The 17,288-nt window shown below is 36.5% G+C and overlaps 3 protein-coding genes across 5 annotated transcripts in view; 1 reads left to right on the top strand and 2 right to left on the bottom strand.

The window, feature by feature from the left end:
- LOC114875419 (glypican-4) overlaps positions 1-4,270 on the top strand; it is a 93,010-nt gene extending 88,740 nt beyond the window's left edge. The window contains exon 8 of the mRNA XM_029185665.2: positions 283-4,270. Within this exon, the coding sequence (XP_029041498.1) occupies positions 283-620 (338 nt within the window). The 3' untranslated portion in view covers positions 621-4,270. The remainder of the gene's footprint in view (positions 1-282) is intronic.
- Positions 4,271-4,355: 85 nt separating this feature from the next.
- Positions 4,356-8,467, bottom strand: LOC114875424 (arginine-glutamic acid dipeptide repeats protein-like). 2 transcript variants are annotated; one of them, XM_029185678.2, is made up of 5 exons: positions 8,136-8,467; positions 7,522-7,990; positions 5,972-6,316; positions 5,808-5,888; positions 4,356-5,089 (listed from the first exon to the last, which is right to left on the bottom strand). In XM_029185678.2, exons 2-5 carry the CDS (start codon positions 7,597-7,599, stop codon positions 4,682-4,684), a joined length of 912 nt encoding a protein of 303 aa, XP_029041511.1. In that variant the 5' UTR covers positions 7,600-7,990; positions 8,136-8,467; the 3' UTR covers positions 4,356-4,681. The 2 variants fall into 2 exon arrangements, with proteins under 2 accessions (XP_029041511.1, XP_029041512.1); XM_029185679.2 differs by having other exon boundaries at positions 7,522-7,888.
- Positions 8,468-9,639: 1,172 nt separating this feature from the next.
- Positions 9,640-14,340, bottom strand: LOC114875418 (zinc finger CCCH domain-containing protein 14). 2 transcript variants are annotated; one of them, XM_029185663.2, is made up of 7 exons: positions 14,053-14,340; positions 11,912-13,618; positions 11,634-11,787; positions 11,387-11,547; positions 11,011-11,323; positions 10,810-10,939; positions 9,640-10,721 (listed from the first exon to the last, which is right to left on the bottom strand). In XM_029185663.2, the coding sequence occupies exons 1-7, from the start codon at positions 14,089-14,091 to the stop codon at positions 10,496-10,498; spliced, it is 2,730 nt and encodes a 909-aa protein (XP_029041496.2). In that variant the 5' UTR covers positions 14,092-14,340; the 3' UTR covers positions 9,640-10,495. The 2 variants fall into 2 exon arrangements, with proteins under 2 accessions (XP_029041496.2, XP_029041497.2); XM_029185664.2 differs by having other exon boundaries at positions 11,011-11,299; positions 14,053-14,337.
- Positions 14,341-17,288: the final 2,948 nt, after the last annotated feature.

The following is a 17,288-nucleotide window of genomic DNA, read 5'->3' as shown; positions in this document are numbered from 1 at the left end:
ATCGAGTATCGTTTGAAATTAGAAGCGATTATACAATTGTATCTCGAAAATTCACCAAAAAGGAACTTATCAGTTGCTCGATCACATCCCCGCAAGCACATACAGCACTCACGTTTTCCTCTTCAATCTCCAACCACCACCGAAATTTACGAAATCCAAGGAATCCACTCAACAAGAACACCTCCAGCCTCCGCACCTCCGAGCGATCCTTCAAGAAAATCCTCTCTTCGCAAAACTCATCAGCTGATCCATAGCGTCACCGATGTTGAATATAAATTTCAGAGGACACAGAATGGAACGGTTCCGGTAGCGGATCCGGCGACACCACCGACCAGGATCCGATCACCGACGACGAGGACGGTTTCAAGGAAGGCTCCGGATACGAGCCAAAGTCCTCGCCCCCGGAGGTGCCAAAGCAGTCACCTCCGGCGGTGAATCCGGAAGTGGTGCCACCTCGGGTCGACGTGGAGCCGAAGATGAACGGCAACAGCAACAACGGCACGTCCACCGTGGACAATGGGGCGAGCAGACAGAAAATGTCTCTCTCCCGTGCCTTGACGACGTACCTCGTTCCCATAGTGGTTATGTGGTTCGGTGGTTGTCTCACCGAGTGGCTGTGATCATGTGGTGTTTCCCAAAATATATACTTCAATGTAAATAATATTATCCGCGAGCGTAGCCTCGTGTCCTCGACGAATTCGTGAACGAGATAAAAACCTCGTGATTTCTCACCCAGACCCTGATCGACCAGTGTTCCTCGATTTTGGGCACACGCTTTCTTTCAATCGCTTCTCGCAAGGATGCGTGTATTCTCGAAAGGATAATATACCCATGGGAAAAGATTGATCTTTACTTAACCCAGGAACGAGTCCGTTCGAAGAGAAGACCGGACTCCGTCGTTGGACGATTAGAACACCGGACCTCTGGGGACATTTTCACGACTGACGAGCGTGCCTTCAGGACGAGTGGCATGGTCGGCTCAATTTTCATAGGGTTCCAGGCTTTTTACGATCTTGTTGACGATCTTCTCTGATCCACTGTGTTTGTTAGAATAACGAAAATCATTTGAAACGAATTCGAACACCCCCCCCCCCGACTGTTGGGAATGTCTTTTTTTCGAATTGGAATTTTTCAAAATGACACAGTAGTGTAAGAGAAGACGAAGGTTTCGATAGCATCGAGTGTATGTAGAAACGGAACCGAGTATACGAGAAGCACAAGGATTGATTATCGAGCGTCGTATTTCCTTTCCAGCTGCCTTCTTCCCCTGAACGTTTGAAAGATTCATGGCTCGAAGGGAGAGCTCGGGACGACTGTTGGACGAAAAAGAAATCGATTAGGATAGGGATCTCGATGACGCGGGACAGTGGTTCAATTTATTTTTACGTTCATCGAATGATTTTTTATTTACACCAGGCGATATCGATTAAAGAAGAAATTTATGTTTCTCTTCGTTAATTGCTTTTTATCACTCGCCGTTACGATACTCGATTGAACGTATCAAAGCGTGACGCTGTAACGCAATAGAAAATGAGCTCCTGTGATAAAATAAGAAAATGAAAAAAAGAATAACGTGGTTGCCTTCACATCCTGGCGACGATGAGCTTAAACGCAGGCGAAAGAGACAATTTTACAAATCTAGTGAAATATTCAAATAAATATTATGAATAATTATTTGTAATTATTATATTATATATAAATATATATATATATTATAATTATTGTAAAGTGAAATTAATATAAAAATTATACATTGCGTGTCGAGATACGCTTTCGTGTGGAAACAATAGACGCAAGAAAAGGACAGGGATCATCTGTCCCTTGCTAAACGGTATCTCGTGATTTTATTCATTTATGTAAAACTTTTAGAGAAGAGGATCGATGATGATTTTTCAACCCTTTACTGCATGATTTTTTTTAACTCTCTCGATACGACTGTGCGAATTACAGATATAAGTTATACAAATTAAGAATTGAATTAGAAAATTGTGTAATATTTGACGATGGGAGTATACGCAAAGATTAGAAGGATACAAAATTAATTTTAGATTTTTGCCATTTTCACTGGCGCTAAGAAAAGACTGTCGCCAATTACTGCCCATGTTTTTCTATAAAAATGAACATTTGTATGGGGAGAGTTAGACAGGGTAAACACATTTGAGTGAAATACATTTACGTTCTTTTATTATTATTCTTAGTAATATATTTATGTTATTCGCCATTGTAAAAGGTAACGAGCAGCGATGATTTACGTGCAAAATATTACTTCGCCTAATTTTCCTTATCTTTGAAATACTACGTTGTCCTAAGGATCGAAGGGTGGCTTTCGAAGGGTCAAAGCCGTCTATGCCATTCAACGCGAATCGAAAATTAAATCACCTTTCATTCATGGTATTCGATCTACAGAATGTTAGAAAAAAGGGTTCAGGACAATTATATTGTTTATAAACACGAAGGAAAGTGTACATACATCTTCTCATTTTGATATTTGCAAATGGTGTTCCAAGTACTTTCTTTCTATTTCTACACTGTTCAAAATAAGAGCATTCTTTTAATTATGCAAGAAGTTAGAAAAAATTGCTTGTTTAATAAAAATTTCAAGAACACGTGGAACGTCTCTTGTAAATATTTCATCAAGAATATGTTCATCTAAACTTTTATTCGTGCAATTCTGATAACAAGTCCTGAATTTCTTCCTTTATCGAACACTTTGTGAAACAAAGTTGTTGGAAGGAGAAATATTGAGAAGATAACTCGCTCGTCCAACAAAGGACGTATATATGCGACAGAGGATCGATTCAACTCTGTAAGTACCATTTTGTACGATCGTAATTGTGGTGGTTTTTCTGAACTGTCGCGATAGAAGGTCGAAAAACTGTGAGGACAATTAAAAGGGTAAAAGGAATTTACGTAGCCAGGGAGAATGAAAGCGAGACAGAATGATGGAGAGAATGAATGAGTCCTTCATACAATTATCATAAGAACAATTAAATGTTGCCTGTTTCTCCTCCTACGATACGATTAATTGTATTTGCTCGAAACTTGGAGAAGAATGATAGAGACGATCTCGTTCGATGAGGAAAAAAATTCAATCCGACAGATTGTAATAATTGTGCCTAGGATAATTTATAAAAAAACAAAAAGAGAAAAGAAAAAAAAATGAAGAAATTAAAGTGAAATCTTCCGCCTTCGATTTCTACTCGGCCTTTTCTGTTGTACATACATAAAGTTCTTTTTAAAATTCTCGTAATCACTGGATGACGAGTGAGAGGGAAAGGATTAAAACGATGAAAAGAGGAGAATTTCGAAAGTGCCCCGATACGAAGGAAAAAGATGAAGATTTATATAATTAAATACGCGAGATTGTTTAGGAAAATTGAGAGAGTGTTGTGTGTGCAATCCATGTTCATCGAGTTTATTTTCTTTCTTTTTTTTTTTATTGAAATCCTTTTGTAAAATTATTGCAACACTTTGATGGCTAGTGTAAAGCAGAATTTATATTATTATATTAATTGTATCACGCACGAATTATACTTTGAAATAATTTCACCACAGTACAGGGGCAGCCAAATATAAATCTATCAATAGCCTTAGTTTAGATAGGGGAAATTACAATAGTCGTAGATCCTGTGTGGCTATCGAAGTGTTGAAAATTCTTTCGAAGGTTTCGTTTCTAATCAGCTTTTGAACTGAATGTACACTAAAAATGAATCTTTTCAAGGAAATCATTACTGTAGATCCTTGGTAGATCCTTAAGTTGACGAACAAATCCCTGATTGAGGAATAAAATCAGTGATGAAGAGTTACTAATTAATCCTTGTGTTAATAAGGAAATATTCATTTTCTGATTTCTGTTTAAAAATTCGTTGTTTCACTCTGGATCTTCAATTTTTTTTATATAATCTACAAAAATAATGTATTATAGAAATGAAATATTTTATAGAAAATCATTAACACAAGGGTTAACGATCATCGTGTAACCCTTTACGACGAAGATGAATAGAGAAACGAATGTGCCATAGTTGGATGTGGCTGGAACATGAATATTCTTCAGTAGCGACATTATTACGTTTTACACGTTATTATTATTAATATTCATTAAAAAGTATCTCGCTATTCGCTGTGCAGGCTTGCGAGTGTTTCCGTGTACAGTGTACAGAAAGCACCTATAAGTCTCGCCGTTACGTTCTTACAGTGTGCTAGCATCTAATTACGAGAATTTTATTTAACGACCGACCGTATGGAATAAATTGAAATATTTAAAAATTCATCCGTCTTATTTCAATTCGTTCGCATGATCGCTGCCTAAGAATCTAACAATTATTTCTAGAAATTATTCCAAAGGTAAGGGGTTGATAATAAAAGGAATTAAATAATTTTAGATTATAAAATTATATTTTAAGCTCGAAGAAAATTACAATATTTTCTACACTTATAAAAAATACGATCGCGTATTGCACATTAGGAACTATAACGAGTACAAAAATGAAATAATTAAATACATATAATATACACAAAGTACGAAACAATTAATCACTATTTCTGAGATAACTCTTACGCCTAAATATTTTATAATATCTCAAATATTATAATTACAAATAGATTTTATTTCCTCTTTATCAATTAAAATTAAATTATAATCTTAAACTACGTATCACGGTCCAACAGTGTTAATCAATTATCAAACGATAAATGAACCGTTTCGTCTTCTCTTTCGACCAACACTGGTGGAATTTTCTTTTAATTTTCTTCGCCTCTCGGGGCTTTCTATATTGGATAATACTTTAGAAGAGTGTCTTCTAATTTTGTTGCTCCCCTTATCGACTGATTCCTCGTTCGTGTTAGTGATACTCGTGATATCGTGTAATAGTACGTTTTGAATAGCCTCATTGGATTCCTCTTTACTTTCTAGAGACAATTTCGCTGCCACGCTACGGGTTACTATTTTCGAGGACGCCAGTCCGCCAAAAATACAGCCGATCGATGGGAAACGTTGTTTCCCCTTCGTACGACGCTGATGTCGACAATTCCTTAGTTTCTTCGCCGGTTCGGACCATTTCCAAGCATAATAAAAATCCACCAGGTCTTTCTGTAAAATTATCGAAGCACTCGTTTTAGGGAAATTTTTGGAAAAATTCAAGATACTAGGGAAATTATGCCTGCAGTTCCACGTTTCACCGTCCGTGGAACCAAAATTAGGATATGTCCCCTGATAAATCTCGACGAGTCCTATCGAATAAACTTAGTCTCAGGTTGCGCAAATGAAAAAGGTATAACCGGTTGAATTTTTATATTTTTTACTCAACAGGAAGTTTAAAGTTCCTATTTATAATAACTGTTGAGTGACGCATAGGTTAAGGTACTTGCTCTTCGACTACCAGAGCGGGAGTTCGAATCCCCGAAAAAAACATTTTTTTGCGAAAACCATACAAAGTTTAATCGCATTTACTCTCTCGATTTAATTAGGTTAAGTTAGGTTAGGGTAATTTTTTCCATTTGCACAACTTGAAACTAGGCTCTTTCGACAGGACTCGTCGAGACCTTTCAGAATACATTTACAATATCAATAGTGTATTTTGTAATTTCAAATAAATTATTGAATATTCTAAAGCTTTTATCAGATGATTATGTTAATTATTTTAACGCTTTTATTAAATAATTAGATTTATGATATTTGGCCTCCAAAGTTAGTGCTTTTTCACTAGACGAACGGACACTATGATTGATATTGTACATATATTATTGTCCTATCTTGGGGGAGGTGAAACACGGAACTGTACCCGAAATTATTTTCTTTCTTTGCATACCGTGTCCTTTTCCGGCAACAAATCATTCCGTATGTTTGAGAAATTCTTGCCATGTTTGGTGATACCTTTGATGAAAAGCTCCTGTAACAGAAAATATGAAAAAGGAAATTTAGAAATTTTGAAAGAGGAACAATTTTGAGCTATAGAAATTGCAGGATGCTTACGATATCGGTCGGTGTCCACCTTGCGCACAATTTTCGTGGTAGTTCCTTCGTGAACAAGGTCCTCAGGGCCGTATCCGCCGAATACTCCGAGTCGTGGAGAACATCGGTGATATATTGTTCCGCGTAACCGGTGCACGAATTCTCCATTGCTTCCCGGTTGGAAATTCCTCGCCTCTCTTGGACGAAAGTCAATACCGAACGAGCCATAAAGACGTAGAAGGGAACCCATTCGTTCACTTCCTCCTGCGGCGTCCAAATTTTCTCCTCCGGGAAATCTTGGTACTCCCTATCTACGTCGATTTGTTCGCGAAATTCCGGGATCTCCGCGACGCCGTCCAAACATTTCTGAAAATCCAAATTAGTCGCAAAAAATTAAAACGAAAGATAACAATTGATTTCTTCTTTTAAACGTGATGTCACCGGGCCGTTCCGACTTTGAAAAATTAATATTTCGCTCTTTTTGCAATTCAAGGATCTCTTCTTCTAATTTTCTTATACTTCGCAAAAAAGAATTGCTAATAGCGAACACTGGATGCGATAGAAATAAATGAAACGAGGAAAACCCAGTCGCAAAAGATAAAGATAACAATTGATTTTTGAGGAACCGAATTCTTCTTTTAAAAATGATGTCACTTTCGACTTTGAAAAATTAATATTTCGCTCGTTTTCTAATTTTCTTATACTTTGCAAAAAAGAATAATTGCTAATAGCGAACACTGGATGCGATAGAAATAAATGAAACGAGGAAAACCCAGTCGCAAAAGATAAAGATAACAATTGATTTTTGAGGAGCCGAATTCTTCTTTTAAACGTGATGTCACTTTCGACTTTGAAAAATTAATATTTCGCTCTTTTTGCAATTCAAGGATTCCCTCTACTAATTTTCTTATACCTTGCAAAAAAAATAATTGCTAATGCGAACACTGGACGCGATAGAAATAAATGAAACGAGGAAAACCCAGTCGCAAAAGATAAAGATAACAATTGATTTTTGAGGAACCGAATTCTTCTTTTAAACGTGATGTCACTTTCGACTTTGAAAAATTAATATTTCGCTCTTTTTGCAATTCAAGGATCTCTTCTTCTAATTTTCTTATACTTTGCAAAAAAGAATAATTGCTAATAGCACCCAGAATAGGAAAACCCAGTCGCAAAAAATAAAGATAACAATTGATTTTTGAGGAGCCGAATTCTTCTTTTAAAAATGATGTCACCGGGCTGTTTCGACTTTGAAAAATTAATATCTCGTTTTCCAATTTTCTTATACTTCGCAAAAAGAGAATAATTGCTAATAGCGAACGCTGGACGCGATAGAAATAAATGAAACGAGGAAAATCCAAGTGCAAAAGATTGGTAACATATCGCGATAAGGCTGAATATTTAAAAATTCATTTCTCAAACACAGCCGCAACGAATTGAAGATTCTCTGACACAGAAAATTGAATCAATCGCTTCTCCAAGAATTTCAACGCGCAATCAACAACGTTCCGAGATCATTAATCAAAGTGGCTATTAGGAAACAGATATTAAGAGGAAAATAGGTCACAAACCTCGTTTCTCTCGACTCTCTCGAGATCCGTCGAACTATGATCCATCTTCTGTTTCTTCTCGTTCTGATGGATACCCATTGCGAACTTTTCCGGAAATTCCTCGATAACAACGCTACCAGGTCCAAGGACTTCAATGATCAGGATAATTGTCGTTGCCGCTTTATACGACCTGCGACGACCGCCCTTAGAGAGGAGGGTGGATATTACCCCCTCCACCCTTACCTCTCCACGCGGTCAAGGCAGACCCTTTTCGCAACAAGTTACACGATTTTCGTTTTCCAAGTGCTCTCTTGGAAATGTTTTCCTTCACTTCATCGATCTCGACCAATTGGACGACGAGATCCGACAACTCCTTCGAGCTCAATTTCTAAGGAGGGTAAAAGAGTTCCTTGTACGAAACGATACACCTCTGAATTCGCCGAATATTTTTATCTCCATATTCGATTTGAAAAAGAAAAATGTAAAGCGACTGGAAGAAAAGGAGTTTTGAAATTCTTGGAATAATTCTTTGAATTTGTACAAATATTTTTAACGAATATTCTGCGATGCATAAGATTTGACAAGAAAAGAACAAGTAGATAGATAAGGAGGAAGATTGTTGATAGTACGATCACCTTTTAACGAGAAACCAACGAGAAGCTCCGGTATTGTTGCTCATTGTTTTCACAGATTTTTAGCAACAGGATGAAGAATAAGAAGTCACGTAGATGAAGAGTTATACGAATGAAACATCGATGAAATAAAAATCAGAATCGCGTGTCACCAGCGTTTTTCGTACACGAACAAAGAGATACGCTCTTGCACGCACGTTCCCCCTTCGTTGAATGACCCACTCGTCGAAAGAAAAATTGAAACGTTCCGTTTATCAGTTGTGTACGTGCAGTTTCACGTGATTTATTAAACTAACCACGAGCCCCAGAAGAAAACTGGACGGAACTACGGAGAGCTCTGACGAGAGACACCGTGTCAATTCCGTGAGATAAGATAAGCCCAGAGGATACATCCACAACTGTACAGGGTATTTTTTCAAATCTCTTTCTCTTCAATTAATACAATTTCAAGACGTCCGAAACTATCCCTGATTGTTTTATTATAAACGGACAATTGAAAAATTTCATATTTTAATTGATACTCTAATTTATCTGAAATATTAATCAGTGAATTTGGAAATAAAAAGATTTTTTAAGATCTAGAAAGAAATTCTTGTTAAATTTCTATTAATATTTGAAATATTAATCAGTGAATTTGGAAATAAAAAGATTTTTTAAGATCCAGAAAGAAATTCTTGTTAAATTTTTATAACAAGATTAATTGATACTCTAATTTATGTGAAATATTAATCAGTGCATTTGGAAAGACAATTTGGAAATAAAAAGATTCTTAAAGATCCAGAAAGAAATTCTTGTTAAATTTTTATAACAAGATTAATTGATACTCTAATTTATCTGAAATATTAATCAGTGAATTTGAAAATAAAAAGATTCTTAAAAATCCAGAAAGAAATTCTTGTTAAATTTTTATAACAAGATTAATTGATACCCTAATTTATCTGAAATATTAATCAGTGAATTTGGAAAGACAATTTGGAAATTCCAGATTTTCTGACGGAGAAAATTCTTCCTTCACTCCTCTGTTCATTTATATTTCATCTGTTATTAACATTCGCGCCATTCTTCTCCCGAATGCGTTTGATCCGAAAGGACACGCAACCGTTTTAATGAGTCACGTTATTTGCTCAGATTGCTTTCGATTCTGAGGCGTACGTGACGTCATTGAAGCAGAATAATGCTGGTAAATACAAAAGGGACGTGTAAACAGCCACCGGAAGTTTGCATCCAAATCTGTTTATCAATAATATTATTCTCTAAAATATCTTCCTCGGAGCAACCGGCTCCTAACCAATGTCACGTTTATAGGGTCGATCGCTTGTTTTCCCCTTTCCATTCACGAGACGATTCTGCGAATGCTAATTGTACAGCTGAGAAATTCACGATAATAGGTCGGTCGTTGGTGCACAGGTAGAGAAAGGTGCAGATTATACAGCAGGTATATACGAAAAGGTACGCGAAGCATTAGCACGCGTACGTGTAATTTCTGAAATGATCAGGTTTCTCACAATTTACAGATGCATTCGTGTATTTATAGTCGTTTATACAAGGTTTATTCGTACGTATTTATACTTAAAGAATCATAATAATGAACGATAAAGTGCTCGAAGCGTTATCTTTTATCCTACGATAATAATTATACATCACACAAAAGGTATACTTGATTTTTCCTTTCAACGATCATCCCCATTAAAAATAAAGTCACCGCGAGGATCATTGCACAGCCATCGAGTACATAAATGGAGCTAGCGAAGAATTTCGAACCGACTTGGTACAAAAAGGCGTGAAGAGTGAATGGGGAAACACGTTTCTTTCAACAATCATTATATTACTTGTCAAAAGCATTGGTAATATCGAATAATAATGTTCTCTCGATGCTTCTTACACGCTACCTACCAAGTAAAATGAATACAATTCATAATCCATTCGATTGGATTCGCAAAGAAATGATAATTAGTTAAACGATAGCATAGCGTTCCCGTAACGGGAACGAGTTAAGCTACAACGCTAATTAATGAACAAATGCAAACCTTCTATGAGTCGATATTACATGAACTTTCATGTATACATATATAATATAATACAGATTAAATGAAAGTCGAAATTACTTTCGAAATTCTCGAAAGTATACCGATTGTTTTGTACAAAGTAGAGTGCTACTTAATTGTGTTAGCAAGAATATCATCGTCGACGAAAGATTGTGAAGAAACTATTGAAGTAGTCGCTACCGATTATCACGCGTTTACTTTTCAATCTACATGTTATTGCTACTTAATGATCAATGAACGGACGATATTCTTGCTAACGTGCAGTTAAACGCATCGCTAGAAGAGAAGGAAATTTGTACATTTGCACAAGATTACGACTCAATCTCGTCTACGCCATGTGAATTTTGCTCTTTGACTCGACGGTTCCACCGTAGCCGGCATCGGATGCGAATACGGGCATGCCGGTTTCGTGCAAAATGGATGATACTTGCATTGTTGAGCGGGATGAGAGAACACGCATCCCAGTTTTGTGCAGGATAAACCGAATTTACATTTCGGATGCTTGTACGCACATTTGTCCCCAAATTTACACGCCGGGAACGCGCTGCAATTGAAAGAGAAAAAGATAGTATGATTGAGAAATTTTGTAATACAGTTAAAGTAACAAAGAAATATTTTATTCAGAAAGTAACCTGCACATAACAGCCGGATGGAGATAGGAGCACTTATTTCCTAATGTACAATTTGGCCAGTATCTACATTTTTCTTTCGACTTATCTATAACTGTAACTGAATTCTCCGTTGATGGCTTTTTTTCTAATCCTAAAATGAAAAAATCAATATTAAAGAATCTATATGATATATAATAAAAAGGTATAATTGATATTGCTTACGTTTCGTTAGTACTGAACTTGTTACCAAGGTGTTAGACTTTAAATCTACGGGACTCGGTGAATGGGATCTGTTATAAACAATTGGACTTAATTTTCTTCTCCTTCTCGGTGCTTCTTCGATCTTCTCGACATTTTCGGTGTTACAATTCTCATTATTTTCGTCCGTTCTTTCCTTTAAATCGCCCTCTTCTTCTGCTTCTGTTATTTGAAAAACAGACGTTTCTGATTCATTTTGGACATACATATCATTTTGTATTGTTGAAAGTGCAAGTTCATCGTCTTCGTTTACCTGTGTAGAAAACAAGGGAGATCCCTATCATAAATTGTAAGTAACAGAAAAACAAGTAATCGTTCACTGAGCATAGTTACTAGCTACCTCCATTTCCAAACGTTCCTCGTCGTCAGACATATTTTTCTCATTCACGTGATTGTTGTTGTATCCGTTAAGTGTGACTAAAAATTTCTGGTTATCGTCGCTCCTTTGGAATAAAGACATTACGACCCCCATATGCTCCTCGGTAACTGGTTGCGGTACATCTATAGACCGTATAATACTAAATATGTTAGAGAAATAATTTTAGGTGTTACGTATATTTGCATACACAGACTCGAATAATACTTACAAGGTTTTGCTTTCATTTCCGTGATATCTGTGTTTAATTCCACTTGTATCTTTTCCATGACTAATCTCTTATTAGAATTCAGATGTACCGATAAATTTTGACCCACGTCCCTCACCGGGGCAGGTTTAAGACGTTTCAACGTTTGTTTCTTATCCTACAGGAACAAATGTATTAATATAAATAAAACACGTTTGGTATCTTTATTCATAATAATAGATTGTTATATAGGAATATGTTTATTGTATTATGAAAACTTATCTATTACATTTTATACACACCAATAGAGATGGCTCTGGATTTTTTTGGGTAACAACCGACTGATTTGCTTCTGCAACAGCTCTTAATAAAAGTGACTGCGTAGCACGTTTCTGTGCAGGTTGCAATGGTTTCAATGGTCTTGGTGTTACGATTACTTTACTAGGTATCTTTGTTTCTTCCATATCCTCATCCATATCACTCGATTGTTTATTTCCTCTTTCTAATGACTTCAATCGTTTTCTTTCAGTCTTAATTGGTGGAGGTTTATTTACAGCTATTATGTGGGATTTAATAGGACCAGAGTTCCCCACTGATTGGGCATCATCGTCTAATTCCTCTTCTGCACCCAAGTTTAGATAATCATCGTCCTCGCTACTTTGAGACTTTCGAATCGACGAATTGAAAGCACTTTTAATATTTAATGGTTTGAAGTTATTCTTCAATGGTCCCAATCTATTCTTTATGTTTTTGTTGATAGCTGAAGGATCACGATCTTGTTCCAGAGGTTTACTTTTAAAATCTATCGGTTCTTTATTTCCTAGCTGTTTCGGTAATTTATTTGCGATTCCTAAACGATCTTTAATTGTACCCCCTGTTTTTTCTACTGATCTTGATTTTACAATAGAATTAACTTTCTCTTTTAAATCTATGCTTTTGGGTGTTTTGTCAATCTTAGCATTTCCTAGTCGAGTTTTAATGTTAATAACTTTATCAGACTCGTTGTGTTTTAAATCAGTTTCGCGATTTCTTTTTGACCGTTCGTCCGCATCAAAATTCCTTCCTCGTTGGAAATTACTACTACGATTGCTGTCCAATCTGTGCTTCTCAAGATGCTTTTCATTCTGTCTATATCGACTTTCGCTATCCATCCTTTCTCTATGAACTTCGAATTTCTTCCTAGGAGATACCACTCCTAAACGATTTTTAACAGATACAACTGAGGTAACTTTTGGCTTGTTCACGCAAGATTTTAATTTCTTCGCGTTATCTTCTGTTGTATCCTCGCCATTTTCTTCAATCTTGGATCTCTTCGCTTCAGTCTGTTTCTTTTCTAAATTGTCCTTATAATTATTTGTCATCTCCAATGGTCTTTTGAGATTTCTGGATGATTTATCATCCACTTTTGCATTGACATGGGAATCCCCAGATTTGGTGTTCAAAGTTTCAACGGTAAAAACTTCTTTATTTACACCGACACTTTGATTATCAGTCACCTGTGTTCTTTTTATCACAGGCTGCTGAGAAACAATATGATTCGGTGTGCCATCCGATTTGCTTTCATGACTTATATTCTTTACAGACTTGTCTATATTTTTATTTTGAGTTGCGTCCAATTTTTGACTAGATATGGATGGCTTTGCGTTCTGCTTATGGAATGATTTGTCATCCTTCAAGTTCTTATTGGTGGTCTGATTAACAGTTTGATCATCCAGAAAGGAAGTTGTGCATGCCTTTTTCTTCTTCCTTTCCTCTTCCTGTTTAACCACAACTGTGGGCACAAACTCTCTCAACGATTTCTTTTTAGCTACAGTAACCTTTTGCAATTTTTTCAACACTTGATCGTGCAACCAATCTACAAACGGCGTTGTACAGCTCTCCAAGAACAAATACAAATCTTCGTGCATTTGCTGACGGGATTTTTTGTTTACAACCATCACTAAGATATAATCCGGTAGTTCTTCATCGTATCGTACTCCGAGCTCCAACAATTTAGCACGAATTGCACTCTGAAATTAAAGTGGCATAGATTAAGGTAATGTAATTAAAATAGAAAACATTAACACTAATTGATATGCGCAAATTGTGAGGAAGGAAATAAAAACTCATTTTGAAACTCAAAATTATTTTTGCTGCTTTACTAAACATAGATGTGTATTTCATTTTACAATATTCCATTTAATATATTTGCTTAAATAACGTTTACATAGAAAATTATTAGAAGTTTAATCAACCAATACATAGGAAATACTTTTGTTTTACCATGACTAACGAGACTTACAATTATAATATAATAAATGATCTAAACGCGGGCAACAATGATACGGTGGAATCGTGAAACTATTAAGGAAGGGCTCGCTGAGGATTCTGTAAAATTTATTGAACACAACTCGATGAGTAGGAAAAGGGAATACCTAACTAAAACCACCGATCTTGTACTTACTCGCAATTGATTCGTGACTTCTATTCCACGTATATCCATGTCTAATGATTACATTTAATGGACTGAATACACGGAAGAATAAAGCAACAGTCGAATCAAGAAATCGACGATATTATTATGGATATTAAAGAATAAAAACATTCTCCGCCACGAAGAATCCAAATGCTTCGTTGCACCGCCTAAGAATTTAACTCAGATAGGATACTATACGATCATTCTTGGGAACATTCTAAATAAACCTTTATTTTCTCATTAATCATTATCTGTACGTAACTAAATCAATAACCAAATGGTAGTATTATTAATTATTATGCAATTGTATATTATATTTAATTAATGTTCTTTTCATAGCAGCTGCAATATGCAGCCATTCATTCTGCATCGTTCAAAAGCCTCTATATTCTTTACACTTTGTGGTTCAGTGGAGGCGCGAAGATATAAATCAAATTTCTCTTTGAACCAATTTATTAAAAGGTACATTTATTACACTTTACCTTAAATTGATTTATAACTGATTTGTTAGTTTATTTTATAGAAAATCATTAGTAGAACTTTATATATTAAAAAGTACTGTGTATAGTGCACATCTATGAAGTTTCTAATTAGAAACAAAGTAATACCATAATTATCGTTTGTCAAGGAATTTAATGAAAGTATTCGATCGGTATAAATATTGATTGATATATTTGTATAGTGAAGTAATTAGTTTTATGATGAAGAATTATGAGAAAATATATATTACTATTTTACTTATATCGCAGTGAAAATTTTCATATTCTCACGTTTAATTATAAAACTATCAATAATAACCTGTTTAATTAATTACACCAAGATGCCCAGTGTAATGAGTATCTTTAAATCCTCTCATTTGCATCTACTGTACGATCTCTTCCGGTTATCAATGAGAATAGCTTTTGCTATGATCCTAGCCACATTTAAAGTGGTTTTACCTTGTCGAGGAAAGAGTTTGTTAGGAGAAACGGTGTTGGTAAATGAAAACAAAGTTCTTCCAAGAATTTTACCGTTTCGATTACATTATTTTCCATTAGATCACCGGTGCTGGACACGGAATTGGTCGCGAATTGGCCGTTCAGTTAGCTTCTTTGGGTTGCATAGTCGTTTGTTGGGACATTGATTTCGAAGCGAATCGATCAACAATTAACACGATTTCAAAAAACGGTGGAGAAGTAAGAAATAAACATTTATCAATATATTTTTTCTACTTCAAATATGATAAATGATTTTGAATAGGGATACGGTTTCGCTATTGATGTGTCGAAGAGACTGGAGGTACGAGAAACCGTGCGCTTGATGAGGAAATCAGGTATACCGGAAGTGTCAATTTTAATTAACAACGCTGCCGTGTTATGTCATCGTCCTTTCCTGAAACAAGATCCAGATATCGTGGAGAAGACATTCAACGTGAATGTTTTGTCAAATTTTTGGGTGCGTTCATTTCCGTTCACCTTAAGAGTGTCTCGATCAGCGAAATTACAAATTTAACGCCATTTATCAGACGATCGAAGCTTTCTTACCGGCCATGATACAAAACGGAAAGGGGCATGTAGTATGTATGAGCAGCATGTGCGGAATATACGGAGTGTCGCAAAAAGTAGCATATTGTTCGTCCAAGTTTGCGGTTAGGGGTACGACTCGAAATGAATTAGAAAACAATTAGAGAATTTGAAAATGGAATTAGAAAACATTTCCATTCGTTAGGATTAATGGAGGCCCTTCTCGAGGAGTTTAGATTCGATTCGAAGGCTTCCAATATCAAATTCACCACTATTTATCCATTTTACATCAACACTGGTTTAGCTAAGGATCCAAAGTACAGGTAATAAAAATGAAATAATTTTAGGAGAGGGGAGAAGAAGGCGTTTCGTCTCGGGATCGTCTGTCAGACTCATTAGTGGGGATGACAAGATACGATCCCTGCCCCAGACACCTATGATACCGCAATTCGGAACTCCTATACAGGGTGTCCCGTAACTCCTGCAACTCCCGGAAATGGGGGGTCTGAACAACATTTTTCTTTACCAAAATATCATTTGAAGTTTCGTCTTTGAGTTATTAATACTGGCCAATCAGAGCGCGCCTTTAAAGAATAAATGAATAATAAATACGTGTCGCTGATCAAGATGAAATTTTGAGGGGGGGGATATCCCAAATATAAAGTGGTATCTTCGGCTTCCTATTAGTTTCCGAGACATTAATTAAAATTAATTTAAAAAATTAGAATTTTTCCTATACCGATGCAACTAACACTACCGTCATCGTCAAATGTCGAACAGCCGTTCACACCATAGCGATATCGGCTTCTGTTTCTATAGGGTGACCCATGTAAAATCCATTTTTTTTTTGTAACTTTTTGTAACTTTTTCCTTTCCTTGTCGTAAGTTACCGTTAGTTACCATTTATATATAGGTTAGGTTAGGATAGGTCAGGGGTGTTCCACAGAGGTCCCGGGGCCCTCCCTAACGCCCAGTGCAGGTCACCGTGGGGGTTTTAGCCGGTGAAAATCCGGCACTCCCCCCGGCCCCTCCCCAGGGAGGCTGGGGGCGTCTTCGGAAGATTTCCCCCACGAAAAAAAAAAGGATAGATCAGGTAAAATAAATTTCCGGCCGACAACGCTGCAACAGGACACCCTATAGATAGTCAGTTGGAAACCCCGCTGCGTCAACGGCTGTTTGATACTTAACGATGACATCTATTATCGCAAAGACGGTTGTGTTAGTTGCGTCTGTATAGGAAAAATTCTATGTATTCTACTAAAGTTTTTAATTAATATCTCGGAAACTAATAGGAAGCCGAAGATATCACTTTATATTTGGGGTCCCCTCTCCCTCAAAATTTCATCTTGATCGGCGACCGGTCGTATTTGGAACTTTATCCTGCGTTTGTACCATTATGCCATTGTGCCGTTTGTTGCACCTAAAAGCCAGCGCTCTCGTTTTTCGTTAATAACTCAAAAACGAAGCTTCAAACGACATTTTGGTAAAGGAAAATGTTGTTCAGAATCACCCCAGCAACCCTCAATTTTCGAGAGTTACAGGAGTTACCCTGTTTTTGAGTGCGTTCATTTCCGTTCACCTTAAGGGTGTCTCGATGAGCGAAATTACAAATTTAACCTGTCCCCAAGGGACACTGTGTATATTTGGACTGCATGCCGGGCGACCGCCAGCGAGAACGCTGTCATCTCGCCGCCACCTAGCGGTCCCCTCCCGAACTAAAGG

Source organism: Osmia bicornis, chromosome 7 (assembly GCF_907164935.1).
Source record: "Osmia bicornis bicornis chromosome 7, iOsmBic2.1, whole genome shotgun sequence".
Classification (NCBI taxonomy): Eukaryota; Metazoa; Arthropoda; class Insecta; order Hymenoptera; family Megachilidae; genus Osmia; species Osmia bicornis.
The sequence above is the reverse complement of the archived record's forward strand: the minus strand, read 5'-3'. Positions and strand labels throughout refer to the sequence as shown.

Excerpts from the sequence above, each read along its gene's own strand:
- LOC114875424 (XM_029185678.2), bottom strand. The coding sequence starts at position 7,599 with ATGGGTATCCATCAGAACGAGAAGAAACAGAAGATGGATCATAGTTCG. Across the intron at positions 6,317-7,521 it reads AGAGAGTCGAGAGAAACGAG|AAATGTTTGGACGGCGTCGC; the intron begins GTTTGTGACCTA and ends TTGGATTTTCAG. Across the intron at positions 5,889-5,971 it reads GGTGGACACCGACCGATATC|GAGCTTTTCATCAAAGGTAT; the intron begins GTAAGCATCCTG and ends TTTCTGTTACAG.
- LOC114875418 (XM_029185663.2), bottom strand. The coding sequence starts at position 14,091 with ATGGATATACGTGGAATAGAAGTCACGAATCAATTGCGA. Across the intron at positions 13,619-14,052 it reads AAGTCACGAATCAATTGCGA|AGTGCAATTCGTGCTAAATT; the intron begins GTAAGTACAAGA and ends CTTTAATTTCAG. Across the intron at positions 10,940-11,010 it reads AAGTTCAGTACTAACGAAAC|GATTAGAAAAAAAGCCATCA; the intron begins GTAAGCAATATC and ends TTTTCATTTTAG.